At 40.7% G+C, this 16,716-nt stretch overlaps 1 protein-coding gene across 1 annotated transcript; it reads left to right on the top strand.

The window, feature by feature from the left end:
• On the top strand, positions 205–13,761 carry CAVIN2 (caveolae associated protein 2). Its single transcript, XM_005652440.3, has 2 exons — positions 205–1,042; positions 11,365–13,761. Exons 1-2 carry the CDS (start codon positions 560–562, stop codon positions 12,154–12,156), a joined length of 1,275 nt encoding a protein of 424 aa, XP_005652497.1. The 5' UTR covers positions 205–559; the 3' UTR covers positions 12,157–13,761.

The following is a 16,716-nucleotide window of genomic DNA, read 5'->3' as shown; positions in this document are numbered from 1 at the left end:
CCAGGCGTTCTGCAGCCCCTCAGTCTGTTCTAGGGCAAAGGCAAACAATACTTTCCATTACAATAACTTGTATCCAGGAAAAATAACAGGCACTCTGTGGCATAGGCAGCATAGCAGCCAGAGAAAAGTTTACTAGCTTTAGCCAATTGGAGGCTGTGGAGCTGGGCCAAATTAGCATGTTTTTCTCCGCCTCTAGATGAAGTCATGAGTGAAATATGACATTGAACTTATTTTTAAAAGGGAAGAGGCAGCAGGAAAGTAAAGCTAAACCTACAGGAAAGTGCCCTGTGCCGAGGAGAACGTGGTGAGGAAGTGTGTGCAAGCCTCTGAACCCTGAGTGGTTCTCAGTTCTGTATCCTTCACCTCCCACTGGGTGGAGTAGGTCTTTTAAGAGCAGCTGGAATGCAGTTCCCCTGATCAGTGTAGCCAGTTGTTGCCTGTCGGAACTTCTGCCAGTTCTAGAGAGCCTGCTCCAAGCTCAAACCAGAGGGCCAAGCTCCGCACCCCTCACCGCCATCCTTCTCGCGGGAGCCAGAAGAAAGTTTCCACCTGCCCAGCCATGGGGGAGGACGCTGCACAAGCCGAAAAGTTCCAGCACCTAGGTCTTGACATGCCACAGGCGAAGCCAGCCAGCTCCAGCCCTGTACCCTCCTCCACACCGAGCCCCAGTCTCAACCCGGGGAGCACTGAGGAGGCCATCCGGGACAACTCGCAGGTGAACGCTGTCACGGTGCTCACGCTCCTGGACAAGCTCGTGAACATGCTGGACGCCGTGCAGGAGAACCAGCACAAGATGGAGCAGCGGCAGATCAGCCTGGAAGGCTCGGTGAAGGGCATCCAGAACGACCTCACCAAGCTCTCCAAGTACCAGGCCTCCACCAGCAATACCGTGAGCAAGCTGCTGGAGAAGTCCCGTAAGGTCAGTGCCCACACGCGCGCGGTCAAGGAACGCATGGAGAGGCAGTGCGCGCAGGTGAAGCGTCTGGAGAACAACCACGCCCAGCTCCTCAGACGTAACCACTTCAAAGTGCTCATCTTCCAGGTCAGTGCCCCCCGTTCTGCTTCCACCCAGCTGGGACTCCTCCGCATCCATGATCTCAGCCTGCCTGGCTCTCACGGCCGTTTGTACATCTGTCCTGCCTGTCAGGGATCACACACACAAGGCATTGTCCCCATTGCCTGCAGCAGGCGCATGTGAAATCTGCACACAGGGCTCAGAATTTCCCAGGTCACTGCAGCCTAAACGCAAGGCAGGTGCCTCAGAAGTTAGCAGGTCGGGGTTATTTGTCAGGAGCACCTGGCTGTACTCCATACAGGTTGGGAAGGTGAGCAGGTGCAGGTACCCTAGTCAAATTCATTTGTCACTTTGCATTGTGAACCTGGGGCTCTGACCGCAGCTGTGAGCTGGACAGGGCAAATTAATTCAGTGGCTGTTTATTAACTCTTTGTGGAAATGAGGAAATCATGTGAGTTCTGGGGTTTGTTTTTTAATCAAAAAGTCAAATTCATTACTTTTTAAAACATCCCTTTGTCCAAAGGTCACCGATGCTTTGGGGACTAACCAAGTATTGAAGATTGATCCCATTAAAGATGAACTAGACCCCTCCTTCTAAAACTCTTCTGGTCAAAGCAATCTTGAGTTCTTTCCTGGCAAATGATGTACGAAAACTATAAAGCATAACTCTACAAACACACTAGATATGCTTCTCATTGCTCAGAGAGACCACAACTGTAAAGTGAAACAATGGCAGTGTTATCAGTTACAGTTACAAAGGCTAGTCTTGAAGATTTTCTCCTTCAAATGGCTGCCTTGGCACAAAAAGGCCACTTAATTTTTTTAATGCATCAATGATGCAATTAATGTAGCAAGAGGCTATTTGGGGACAGGGAGATTGCGTGGGGCTGTTGTTCCGCCAAGTGGTGGGCATTTGTGAATCCAAGGGGAGCCCTGCCTTAATGCTAGAAGCCCTTCCGCCCAGTGGAACCCAGCCAGCACACAGCCCAGGAAGCAATTGCCATCCCTGCCCCAGGGCTGTCTCGTTGTGACCATGTGAATAGGAGAGGATTTCAAAGCCATGGAGGGGAGAGGCTTTAACCAACTGTTTGATTGTGTAAGGCACACAAGAAGAGCCTTCATCTCCCAAAAGAGATTTAGAAATTGGAATTTAAACCGAGGGAGCCTTCTTTTTCTAAATGAATCTGCTCTGCCAAGTTAGAACCTAAGCCCCCTTTCTCCATAAAAGGAAAGACTCATCTCGCTGCTTTTTTGTCCTCCCCAAATTGCACTTGATGTTGTAAAGCTTCAGGCAGCTGATGTCCTCCTATACCTTGCAGGCTTTTGCAGTCCGGAAATTTTTCAGCTTTTAATGCAAATGGAATAGCTTTTCATGCTCCAGATGAACTGCGCCTTTCTTAAGCCATATAAGATCCTTACTTTATTAGCCTAAAAGATATTATAAATCTCAACTCTCAAGGCATTTCTAAATTAAATACTGATCTCCAAACAAAACCAAACACGTACAGACCTGTTTAAATCTGAGTCATCAAAGGAAATTTCTCTCCTGCCAGTATGAATCAGAGAGATTATCTCTTGTCCTACCCCTCAGTTGAGGAAAAACAAAAAATTATTTATCTAGTACAGGAAATCACAATTTGTTGGGATCAGTTTTTGTTTTGTTTTGCCAGGGATTTCTGTAGGTGTTGGGAGGAGGGATGGAGAAGATTCGTGACTAAAAATTTCAAGAGAACTATAATCTGACATTTAAAAGAAACAGCTGTTGGGAACTTAAAGGCACGAGCTGCTGGCGAAACCCTGCCATGGTCTCCTGTTTTGTCACATTGGACTGACAGGTGTCAATTTGCAGCCAGAAATGGTAGGCATTCTCTGTTATGAGAAAAAGGTGAAAGGGGCGCAAGACCAAGGTGGAAGCTGAAAGATTTCAAAGCATTGTGTTCAGGCTCTACTCAGGGCCTCTTCCCAAGCAGCCCCCAAGGTCTTTTTATTAAACAGCAGTTTAGGAGACAAAGAACTATAGGCAAGGATCTGGGCCTTTCTTAAGCCATGTAAAATCTTTTATTAGCCTAAAGGATATTAGAAATCTCAACTCTCAAGACATTGCAAGATGGCTATTTTTAAAAAACAAATAGAAGTTAAGTCCCTCAGTGGAAAAGTTCCTCTTTCTCTTGATTCTTTTTAAAATAGGGGTTTCTAGGGTAGTAACTATGCCAATGGATAATATAATAATTTGTGTAAGAGAGGAGTCCAGTATAGGGGTTGAGAAGATAAATTCTGTCATACAGACACTGGTTCAAATCCTCGTTTCACCACTTGTCAACTATGTGATTTTGTGCACATTTTCTAGCTTTTCTAAGCTTCTGTTTCCTTACTTGTACCCTGAGGCTATTAATAACAGCAAATTTTTTTGAGCTCTTAACAAGCCCTGCATACTCAGCGAAGCATCTTTCTGTGGTTTATTTAAATTGCCCCAATGTACAGATGAGGATGCTGAGATTCAGAGATGCTTACATCTTTTATTCTTTTTTTCATTAAAATACAGTTAATTTACAACCATGTACCAATTTCTGCCAGGACATATATATATATATATATATATATATATATATATATTCCCTTTCTTATACTATCTTCCATCATGTTCTATCCCAAGAGACTGGATAGTGTTCCCTGTGCTGTACAGTAGCACCTCACTGCTTATCCAATCTAAATGTCCTAACTGTTTGCATATACTAACCCCAAACTCCCCATCCATCCCGCTCCGTCCCCCTTCCCCTTGGCAACCACAAGTCTGTTCTCCATGTCTGTGAGTCTGTTTTTGTTTTGTAGATAGGTTCATTTGTGCCATATTTTAGATTCCATATTTGCGATGTCTTCAGAGATGTTTATATCATGTCTGAAGCTATTCATTAAGCAAGTGGTAAAGCTGAGATTTGAACTCATATTTAATTGATTTCAAAGTGTGTCCTCTTAAACATTAATGGTTCCTCCCTTGTATCTCTCTCATGGGGTGAGGAATAAGTGGAACAACATATTTAAAAGGTTTAGTGGCTGTAAGAGCTCCAAGAATGGAAGCTCTTCCTGGCTGGATCTGAAATGCATTTGCATGGAGAGGAGTCTACACTTGCACTTGGTTAGAAATATGACTCTTGGGTAAAAACTGATCCCATTCTACCCAAGACCTTAAAACAGCTATGCTTTTGCTTTTTCAGTTGGGATTTATTAAAAGTGCCTCCGCCACCCCTACACACAGCCATACACTGTATGACAACTACCTTGTTAAAGTCAGTATTAGGTCACCACCAGAGCAAAGAAAGCCAAGTCCTTTGAAAGCAACTGGATAGACCCTTCTAGCAGCAGCACCATCTGCACAGTGGGGCAGAGGGTAGATGTTTCCTAGACCTCAGAGTGAGGGGGCAGATAACATGCCAGGTACCACTTCAGGTCTCTAAGTTGTTGGTCGCTTTCAGTCCACTTGACCCTCATGCTAGACTTACCCTTACGAAATCCATTGGTTTTCTAGTTTAAGACAAAAAATTAAAAATAAGAGAGTGAGGAAAGAAAATCTTGTCACCTAACTGGAACATATTCAGTCCTCTAGGGTTTAGAAGATTATGTTTCCAATTTGTAAAGTCCTCCAAAATCTGCACATGCTTTTTGGCTAGCTGGTTAATAGATTTACCTACTAGATACTGAGACAGAATTTTTTAAAATTCTGACATTTGTCCTTGATTTGTTCTACTTAGAACATGCCATTTATTTATTTCTGTGTTCCACTTACAACACTATTATAGATGTTGTCTCTCATTCCTTAGCAATTACTTCAAATTATAACCAGTAGAATCTAAAACTAGAGAAAATTCACCTCCTTCTGGGCAATAAAATAAATTGTAAAATCCGTGTTAAATTTAGCAGCTTCCCTTTTTACATTTTTAAAAAATAATAGCTAAAGATCAATGTTTGAATTCAAAATACTATGACAGGATCCATTTATAAATGAAGTAAGACTCAGAGGGGTTACTGATTAAAAAGCAAATGCTTAAGACTAATAAGACTAATTCTTTGCCTGTACATGCATATGTAAGTATCTTTTTACTAAAAATAAAATTTGTATAGAAAATCAGTGAATTTGCAGTTAAGGGGACATATTCTCTGCTGACTGAAGAGACTAGAATTTCACAGATAACTGGCCCTGAGGGTATGATGATCACTTAACTTCTCCTAAGGTTCCAGTAATGATTACTTGAAAAAGCTGGTTGGGAATGATTTCAAATCCAGGGAACAAAATGAAAATACTCATGGACAGTTTACACTTTCATCCACAAAAAAAAAGTTGTGAAATTGGGTGAAAAGAGTAGAAGTTAGATATTTGCTGTGGATACATTCATTCATGGAGAATCAAGCCTATAAATGTGTTCAAATATTCATTATTTGGTTTCCTTTGATGAGAAAAGAATTTTAGAAAGGTGCTAAAAGTGTAACATCTTCAAACTATTTTAAAATTGATTTTTTAAAAGACTGTACTTTATCCAAAGCCACTGCTCTGAAAACTGCTAAATTAGTACAGACTTAGAAACAATGGGGCTATCAATAATCAAAGACACCTTCATATGACAACTGCCAATATTTATATCTCATTGATTAATGTTCCCACAATGGGATATCAGTTTTGATGTGCTACTTTTCCAGTGCCCTTTTATGAGAAAAACAAAATACTAGTTCTTATTGTTATTATTTACATTTATTGAATGTCAGCCTGCCTCAGGCACTTTCAATGAATAACTGATTACTGTCGGTATTTCCTCAAAAGAACCATTATTTCTCTCATATATTAAAAAACGAGACTCTATCTCCGATGCAGCCCTTCCAAGTAAATGTTGCCCCTTCTGTTGCTCTGTAATCTATATGTTTGAATTGAACAAATGAAAAATGTCCTCCAGTGCAACTCAGGTCTACAGTTTTGATTCTTGCATGAAACAAAACACGTTTGGCATTTATTTGTACACTATGAGATCACTTCTGCAATTTGTTAACTAGTTTTCCTGGGATTTAGGTTAATATCACAGAATCAAATATTCTAGAGCTGGAAAGCACCTCAAACATTATTTAACCTCATTTTATATCAAAGGAGCAGAGGCCCTGAGAAACAAAATGACTAGCAAGGTTTCATTTTATTAATAATAGAAATTACAGAGTTGAATTATGAAATGAGTAAAAACAAACACTATAATCCCACTATGGCAAAGTTCATGTTTACTGGGTTTTCTACAACAGCTTTTAAATAATTCAGAGTGGTTTGCTTTTTTTGTCTGTTTTGTGTTTTTTTGCATGCAACAAAGAACACCTAACTGGTGTGATCTTAAAAAAAGAATTGAACCCTTGATAACACTGAAAAATAATGAAACTTTTAAATCCTCGAGAATGTAAAAGACTGCTCAGAGATTATAACTAATGCATTTTATTCTTATGACTTGCTGATTCCACTGACAGCTGCCTTAGGGGTGCAGTTCTAATCAATGGCTTTATCCACTTGGCAATCTATACCTCTGAAACACAAATCGGAGAGAACCATCAATGTGTAAAAGAGGCCTATAAATCAGAATGTCAGGTGGGCATAATTCCATTTTAATAACTAGTATTTAGCGATTATTGGATAAAACATTCCATGGACACAAATTTATGGTCCTCATATCCCTCCAGGATGCCACCACATCCCTTTGGGAATGTTAACAGCCTTTGTTATTTTCTTCTAACAACGGGGATGATAAGTTAGTGACAGGAGAGCAAACTGCCTTAGTCAAGCTTTTAAATGACTTACTGTAGGCTTCCTTTTCTAATGCTAGTCACAGTCTCCTTCTTATGTATTTATTTTTGCTTTTTAGGGCCGCACCACAGCATATGGAAGTCCCCGGGCAAGGGGTCGAATCAGAGCTACAGCTGCAGGCCTTCTCCACAGCCAGAGCAACTCTGGATCCAAGCCGCGTCTGCAGCTTACACCACAGCTCATGGCAATGCCGGCTCCTTAGCCCACTGAGCAAGGCCAGGGATCAAACCTGCATCCTCATGGATACCAGTTGGGTTCGTTACCTCTGAACCACAATAGGAACTCCGACTCCTCTTTTAAAGAGTGTGTATTTATATATGTTCAAATAAGATTTGCTCCCATAAGCACCTAAGAAGTTCCTGGCATGTTGATATCTCTGTGTTGATATCTACATACACGACTGAGGCTCTTAGTTCACAAGAACCAATACTGAATGGCAAACAAGCAGAAGTGCAAGCAAAACATGCTATTCTCAAGAGTTCTTTCCATTCCTTTTCTCTCTCATGGTACAAGCATACCATGCACATATGTTTGAAGTGTGCTGACTGACTCTCCCTCCCTTTTATAAAAATTCTAAGGGTCCTTGTGAAAGGTGAGGAGCAGTGGCATCAGTGGGGCTTTGTACCTTTTAGAAAATAAATATGTAGGGCAAATAGGCACCTGCTGCTGGAGGCCTCTACTGGGCAGAACTACCCAAGGAAGAATGTGACCCACAAAGGATCCTTAATGCCTTGTTAACAGGTTACAAACCCTAAGTAGATAAATGGGTAACTAGCACAGTTAAGTGGAGACAGAAGTGAGGTTGTATATTTAATCCTCCCCCTTGAAAGATCCATCAGTCTTAGAAACTATAAAAGAAAGCAGATCAAAAACATTATAACAGGAGGCTGAAGGCAGCAATATCGCCTCACCTGTAGGCAGGTGAAATATCAAGTGTTTTCATAAGGTGTGTGTGTGATAGGACTGAGCAAGGACACATGAGCAGGTATGACCAGACTCCTGGGGAACACTGCAGTTACAGAGGATCCACTGTCTGAAGTTCAAGGTGAATTTCTACCACTTTAACAATACTATGTAGTCAAATAAATGTGTACATTTTACTAAAGAATAGAGATTTTGAAGAGTGTCAGCATTTTTCTGCTTCTAAATAAACATTACGGAAATGTTAAGACGTACATGTACTTGGACACTCACAAATTCTTGTGTGAAAGCAAAGGGCTTACCTTCAGAGTGGAACTGTAAGAAGCCACAAAATAAACACTGTCCAGTAGACAGAACACAAAATACTGCTTGAGTAATTAAAATGACAGCAGAAGCATAGCAGTTGGCCAAGAAGACATATCTTACTTGTTTCCAGTTGTATAAAGACACATCCAGCTCATTCTGGATTATGTCTGTTCCCGCTAGGTTTATTTTCATGGTTGGCACCAAAGACTTCTTATATAAATTTCCCTGGCATTGTATAAAAGAATTCAATTGTGCTTCCCACCTTCCCTCAACTGCCCTCACGTGTGCAGTGGGACCTACAGAAGATCACTTCTGATTCACCCGATAATGCACTCTTTCCAAACCTGTCCTCAAAGGACACAAGGTAAGGGGAACAACACTCTAAGACGCAACAGTAATTCTGCCTTTTTAACAATAAAATTTACACGACATTAAAATATAATAGCATTAGTTTAATTCTTTAAGATGTACAGTGAATATGTCCATCTTCTGCTGAGGTTGAAGAAAGGGAAATTATGAAGGCACTCCTCTGATAACTGAAATAATACTATACCAAATATACCTCTTCTCTAGTAACCAAGGCTTATTTTTACAGTTTTACACCTGGCTTTCTGCCTTCTGGAGGACTTTAGTAACATTTCACTGAGCTCTTGGTTTCTTCCTTTCCTGCAAGCAACTCCTGTCAAACTCTCCCAACCCTCTTGTCAAACCCCAGAAGTAATTTTGCTTCAGGACTAAGCCTCAGATCCCCAGCTATTTCTGCTGTCTGCTCCTTTTTCAGTAATGCTCATCCACTGAGAGTAAAATCCTTTCTTAAAAATGGAAACCACTGAGCCCCTTAGGCCTGGTTCTCCTCTTTTCCCAGTGGCAACAGCAGGCAGCAAACGTTCCTTCTAGACACAGAGCTAAGTCCCCTCTTTTGTAGTCCTCAGGCCTGCCCAACAGAAGGGCAGTCTCCACTCCAGCCACCCCAGGGCTGTCTTAGGAAGACTCCTCAACCACCACCCACTCTTTCTTTTTTTTTTTTTGTCTTTTTGCTATTTCTTGGGCCGCTCCCGCGGCATATGGAGGTTCCCAGGCTAGGGGTCTAATCGGAGCTGTAGCCACCGGCCTACGCCAGAGCCACAGCAACGCGGGATCCAAGCCACATCTGCAACCTACACCACAGCTCACGGCAACGCCAGATCCTTAACCCACTGAGCAAGGCCAGGGACCGAACCCGCAAGCCCATGGTTCCTAGTTGGATTCCTTAACCACTGCACCCACTCTTTCAACAAACAGCTGCTGAGCTGTCAGGAACAACTCTAGGCACTGGGGCATAACAGTGAACAAGAGACAAAAAGGTCCCCACCCTCATGGGGAATACATGCCAATGAAAAAGAGCCAAGTTGAGATTTGAAGCATGGCAAGTTGCTCTCTGTAAAGGTCCATGTCATAAATGACTTGTGGGAAACCCATGCTCCTTTCAATTTTTTACTTTATCTTTTATACTGATATACTTTTATACTTTTATCTGACACATTCTGTGATATTCAAAATGAGTGTGGAGAGAGCTTTGGGAAACAGAATCTGTGATTTCTTTATTCTATCAAGGATTATATTTAACCAGACATACTGCCTTTTACCTCTACCCAAGACTCTGTTCTAACCAATTTATGGAAAGCACACTGTTATGAGTATGTGTTTAATAGGGGGGGTCAAGGGCTCTGTATCTTTTCAGAGAGTATCATAAATTATATTATTCTATGATTAATAAGGAGAGATTTTTGAGTTTCTCTATATTAAAACATCGTTCACTTAGTTTTTGTATCAAGAAGAAACATATGCAGGTACACATTTAGAACATATTTTTTATCACAACCCCAATTTTACTAACATTTCAGTTCATCAAAGTTGCAAAATGAGAAGGGAAGTGCATACTGTTTACCATAAACTTTGCATGAACAGACTTTTAAATTCACTAAATCTAGTTATTTTTCAAACTGAAAGTTTACTGGGCAGTCCACAATATAATCAGGCAACAATGAAGCTCTGCTTGAGGCCTGGGTGGCAGTGGGCTCTGGAGCCTGGCCCACCTCAGCAGTCTTGCAGAATCCCTAGGGCCCTTGGGAGTGCAGTTTGAAAGCTGCTAATCTGGGTCAAATCCTCTTGTTCACATTTGGAAGAAACTGAGACCCAAGGAGATTAAGTTATTTGCTGAAAGCCTCACAGCCATGGAGCAACACAGCAAGGACTGAGACTCGGGCCTCTTGCCATACGTTCTTACCACTATACCATTTCTTCCAGTGAAAATGTGAAAGCACGTTGCTGGCTGGCTCTCATTTTCCTATAATATTTAAAGAAAAATATAAAATCAAAGGGATGCCGAGTCTGTCTGAATTCAAATTTCTCCACTTAGAGACACTGGAGAATCATCTCCCTTGCACTCTGGAGGCAGGTTTTCAGGCTCTGCTCCCTGAGCCATAGCAAGAGGCAGATCTTTGTACATCTAGAAGCTGGAGGAAGACATGTGCTTGGGAATAATAAGGAGGTGAGGGCTGATGTATTCTTGCCCAAGGAAGCTGGGTTTAACAACACAGGCTTGATAAACTATGCCTGGCAGCATAATTCCCCCTACTACTCCAGAAATGGCCATACTATACCACGTCCTCTTATAACGCCCACAAAGCACATACGAAACCACAAGCCTTCGTGAGTGGGTCCCCAGGAAGGCTAGCCCTTGCTTCTCTTACTCCAAAATTGTATCATTAGAAAAACTAGTGTTCATTTTTAAATAGATACCAAGGTTGACCATACTTATACTTCGGACTTTCATTTGTGAAGGAAACGTGCTTGAGGGTTTACCTGGTGTCTGACACTTGAAGACTTCCCAGATCTCTCCCCTGCCCCCATCTTTTATCTTCTAACTTGACCTCCAGGCTCTTGTGCAGTGGGATTTTGGCAGGAACAGAGCCTGAGGGTGGGAGAGAGAGGTGCTCTGGGTTCACAGTAACTTACTTTAGCTCCTTTATCAAGGCAGCTTCCTGGTCTATCTGAGCCACAGCCCATATCCCTCCCTGCCTGTCACTGATAGAGCCCTGGCCAGCTGCCCTCATAATATTCCCTGCTAGGCAGCCCTTGGCCACATCCAGTCTAGGGGAAATGACTTGATCAGTTTAGAATTAACCCTTTATATTCTAGAAGCTACAGATATTTGGTTTCTATCATGCCAAAAAGCACATGCACAGAAATTACTGCAGTTCAGGACTGTTTGTAAAATGTGTTACTAACATGAAATCTCTGTTGTCCATATTTTCAGGAAGAAAATGAGATCCCTGCCAATGTGTTTGTGAAAGACCCTGTGTCCAGCCCAGCGGAAGGGAAGGAAGAACTTGCAGATGAAAACAGGTCTCTGGAGGATACTTTGCACACAGTGGACCTCTCATCTGATGATGAATTACCCCACAACGAGGAGGCCCTGGAAGACAGTGCAGAGGAAAAGATGGAAGAAAGTAGGGCAGAGAAAATAAAAAGATCCAGTCTCCGGAAAGTGGATAGCCTCAAGAAAGCATTTTCTCGCCAGAACATCGAGAAAAAGATGAACAAGCTGGGGACAAAGATCGTATCTGTAGAGAGGAGAGAGAAGATTAAGAAATCTCTCACTTCCAATCACCAGAAAATATCTTCAGGGAAAAGCTCCCCCTTCAAGGTCTCTCCCCTCACTTTCGGTAGAAAGAAAGTTCGAGAGGGAGAAAGCCCTGCAGAAAATGAGACCAAGTCAGAAGACATGCCTAGTAGTGAGATACCCAACGACCATGAGGAGAGCTCATTTGCAGAGGGTCTTTCTGAAGCATCCCTCCCCAGTGCCCTGGTGGAAGGGAAGAGCTTGGAGGGAGATGCTGGGAGGGCGGCCTCGAGAGGGAGTAGCTCGGCTATGGATAGCAACATTGACTTGGCTATTGTGGAAGATGAAGAAGAGGAATCAGTGGTCGTGGAACAGGCACAGCGGGTGCACTATGCAGGAGGCTACATGCAAACCTCTGAGGAGGCAGAGCAGTCAGATGAGGAGCCCGTGCAGCCAGCTGTGCTCCAGGTGGACCAGACCGCCTAAATGCCCAGCCCACTGTGCCCAGCCTGTTCTTGCAGTTAGATGGATAAGCAGAGCCTAGAAACAACTCCAGCACTAGCCACTCACAGCGTCTTACTGTGCAGGCAGCCCACATTTACTACACAGTAGCAGCACACACTTAACCAAGATTTACTATGAAAGCAACGTGTCAGGGTCTACACTTCTAACTTCCTCTTAGGTTCCATTTCTATAGTTATCCAAAACTGCCCAGAAAAAGAAAAGAAGCAGTCAGGAAAACACTAATCAATTGGGCTTGTCAGAAAAACCAGAGGCTATAAGATACTAATCATGAAATGTGATTCATTTTTCATCATTCCATAAGCTTGGTGAATAGTGAGCCAGCAATATACAGCATTTCCATAGAACTCTATGAATCTAAATTTTCAAGTGTATGATATATAATATACATATATATTTAAGCTATGGAGATAAATTTTATATTTTAAGAAAAAAAACACTTTTCTTAAAAGGTAGAAGAGAAGGTTTGGTTGGCTACTCAGTAGAAACCATTCTTTACTGAAAATGAAGGAGAAATTAAAAGACTACTACATTCAGCTAGTGAAGTAAGACACGTAGAAAAGGTGGGACTTTTAGAAAAAGAAAACTAAAGAGAAGTTGGAAAATAAGAGGAACAGGAAAAAAGAATTCCAAAGAGAAGGAAGACGAGAGAAAAAAGCATGTGTTCAAAAGTAAAATATTTATAATATTAGTTCAAGTATTTCACTCTTCATACAACACTAAAAAGAAGCTCATATATACTGAAATAATGTTATATCTTCACATTTTTATTTTCCAGTATTTTCAAATACATAAAAAATTTTACTGTATTAAAACTGCAATTTTTCTTAATAAATAAAAGACTTTACAAATATTTCCCTAAGGAAGTTCAAAAGGATGTAGTCTCTTTGGCATTGGAAGGGACATAAATCTTCAAAATTAATTAATGTATACTGCCTTTTGTAGGAAGTTGGATCATACTATTCTTTAATGTTTTCCAAGTTTGCAATAGTCCTTACACTCCAAATGATGTAATGTAGGTTTATAAGATGCTGGTAGCAACAGGTTTGGGAAATGAAAGATGCTATTTTTCCTTTTTTGTACACATACACAGCAATAATTTCATTCCAGGTCATGTTTTATTTATATATTAATTTCACAGAATATTAATACTTTTTTTCTTAAAGCATGCTAATGTTTTGTATATGTGCACATTTACTCAGACAGGGTAATTTTTACTACTGCCTAACATTATACTAATTATTGCTTTATTTTTAATTAGAGAATGGTAGTGTTTTGAGAAAACTATTACAGTTTGAGACAGTTGTACCAGGGAGTAAATGTCCCACGCTTGGTATGTACCACTCACTATAAGTAACCTTACAAATACAGATATTGCAAGACAGTATTAACAAACTATGCTTTGCCTTGTAAAAGGGATAAGATTAAAAAATGTATCGATGGCATAACTGATACAGCTATGTCCTTACTTTGCAATAATGTACCCCGAATATTAGATTGTTGAACTAACAATGGCTGTGTTAAAGAAGACTAAATAAACCAAAAAATAAAAAGTATATAACAATGTCAGCTTTTTGGCAGAACAATTTTAAAACAAGCAGAAAGAATTGATTTTTAAACTCTCTTCCAAATGTAGCTGTCATGTTGATTGTTTCAGTCTTGATTTCCCCTATTAATTCCACTTTCTTTTTTTCCCTGATCTCATTTAGAAATCCAAGTCTCATTCTTCAAGTTTAACTTTCTTGACATCACCTTGCCAGCTCTGGAGAGCATCTGAATTTATTGCAGCAGCTTGATGAATTTGATAGTTCCATCTGCATTTTTATTATTTTGTACCAGACCTTATAATACCTTAAATAGCCTTGCAAACATGAATGTATTGAACTGTACATTCAGTCTATTCACACAGATGCACCTTTGTCTTCTGCAGGGCCATCCACTTGGTAGAAGACTTAATTTCACTCAGGGCCCTAAGCACGCCTGTTTAACCTTTACAAAGCTGCTGTCACTTTTTGCAGCCAAGGAATTGGGGGATCCAGAGCTAATGGAATGTTTACACTTTCTTTTCAAAAATGCTTATGTCACTTGCCCCTAGAAAATATCTGCATGTTAGTGAAAAACTACACTCAGGCATCTTTTTAGATTTGACTAACATTTATTCTTGTTCCTCATTTGACATGATAAAATCCTAAGCAATAAAACAGAGAATCATGCCAGATAATTGCCGGCAAACAGATACTGTAGGGATTAGAGAGAGCAGCAGTTGTGGAAAAGGAAACTACTTATTCTGTATTATTGTTGAATTTTTCACATACTGGTGAGGCTGCAAAGTCCCCAAATTAGATATGTCTTCTTTCCACCCATCCAATATCCCATTCCTAACTTTATGTACCTGGAGCTCAAGAACTGGATTAGTTTTCCCCCAAAGATTGGTTATATATTAATAATGACTGAGATTCCTATCTTAGAAATGTACTTCAGGAATAAGAAGTGTCTATTACATGGATCACAAATCTCACAGAAATATAGCAAAGATATTTTTTTTTCCTGTGAGGATTTTATTTTTAAAATATATAGATACATTTCAACAGGAATATTTTTCTTTCCACTTATGAATCTAGCATATGGCTGAATTTCTTTTTATGCGTGAAAATAAAAGACCCACACTGAGGTCAGTTCTGCAAAAAATAAAGATTTTTTTTTTTTTACATTTATTGTAAGATGAAAGTCCAAAATGTTTCTGGTTTTAGCAATGCTCATGCAGAAGAATATGGTTTGAACCTCATGCGTCTCAGTCCACAATCGGGAAACTAGGAGTTCCTTTGACATAGCCAAGCCACTAGTGTAAGTAAAGGTTATAATGAAAGTCATTTCCTACATTAAGACGCTAATGCCCAAGCCCAGTTAATTCTTGCTCGAAAGTTTGTTTACTGCCCTACGGCCCAAGTCTAAGTGATTTTACATTGGAGATTGGGAGTATGAGGAATTGAGGTACAGGCAGCAATCATTATTAACAGTTCCATAGCAACCACAAGTCCTTTCCTAAAAACCAAGACTCTGACACTGCAAAACAAGTTTCAGATGAAATTGGCATTGGACCTTTGTATTCTGCTTGATCTGAGTGTCGAGATAGAGGTTTCTGCAGCCAGGAACTTGTTCCTAAAGGAAACACATGGTAACGCACACTGTTAAAGATATAGTTCTTCTTATTTTTGATTTAACCACTGCTCGTTATCCTGTAGTATCTGAAACTCTAAAATTATCCTTAACTCTCCACACTACTTGTCCAAATTAAGAAGCCACACCTTTAGCAAAACAGCTTAATATTCATACACTTAAAGACTTCCCACTGTAAAATCCATTTATTAAATGTTTATTGAGCAATACAACCATTTTTTCCTCCCACCTGGTAAAATTCATGGTGCCCAAAGCCTGAAGACAAAAACATGGGGGAGAGGAAACCATTTCTGATAGCCTACTTTCCCCCAGGCTTGGCACTCCAATGGCCAGGAATGTCGTGTACCTACTGCGTGATAGCATAATCTCCTTTAATCAAATGAATTCTATTAGAAGAATATTGTTTTTACAGCTGAGATGTTGAAGTTAATTTACTACCCCAACTGGTATGATGGGGAAAGCAAGGTATGTCCAGGGTTCTTAAAAATGCTAAGGTCTCACTCATCATGCTGCAATTTACCCATTTTTCCTTTGAAGGTCAAGGAGTTAAAACACTAGTCCAAGTTCACATAAATTTTGAGTGTCAGAGTCAGTACTCAACCCCAGTCTGAAATCCATGATACTGCCAAAACAGACTCCTAATTATACCACCCAACAGTGCTTAATTATGAATCACTTTATATGCTCTCAGATGGTATGGCATTAACTTCATTTTATCACCCTTTATACAGCATAACATACAGCTGCACTTTGTAAATGATTTTAATGACTGTCATACTAATTCTAAAAAAAAAAAAAAAGGCTCACTATTCTTGGGGAGCCACAGAGAGACTATATTCTTCAGGAGGACACAGAAGGACTCCTAAGCTCCTTGGAATCGTCCATTGTCAATGGCTGCAGGGTTCACTGTGGGGCATGGTTTAACAAGCACAAGCTGCCAACAGAGATAGACACTAGAATGAGCTAATTCAAAGATGGCACAAGAAGTATGCCTCAAACTCTAAGTTAGAGGAGTCATATCCCTGTGTCATGCTAGCGAAATTGCTTTATCCTGCCTGGACACATCCTCTCATAGGCTGAAAATACTAGCAAATGACAAATCAGCATGAGGCAGTGGAAGTGTGGAGGTTTGGGAAGTAGGGCGAACCCTGACAATATGGAGACCTAGCCTCTGAAGATAATTTCTACAAAATTGTCCAGCTGTCTTCTCAAGGAAAACAGGCCCTAGGTCAAGCAAATGCAGGTATCTCCATTTCTGTGGGCAAGTAATCAAAGAAAACCCTCCAGGCCAGCCCTCATTCATCAGGATGTTTGCTGCAGGCAGTGACTTCTTCCAAGGGCTTTGGC

This window comes from Sus scrofa, chromosome 15, assembly GCF_000003025.6.
Source record: "Sus scrofa isolate TJ Tabasco breed Duroc chromosome 15, Sscrofa11.1, whole genome shotgun sequence".
Classification (NCBI taxonomy): domain Eukaryota; kingdom Metazoa; phylum Chordata; class Mammalia; order Artiodactyla; family Suidae; genus Sus; species Sus scrofa.
The sequence above is the reverse complement of the archived record's forward strand: the minus strand, read 5'-3'. Positions and strand labels throughout refer to the sequence as shown.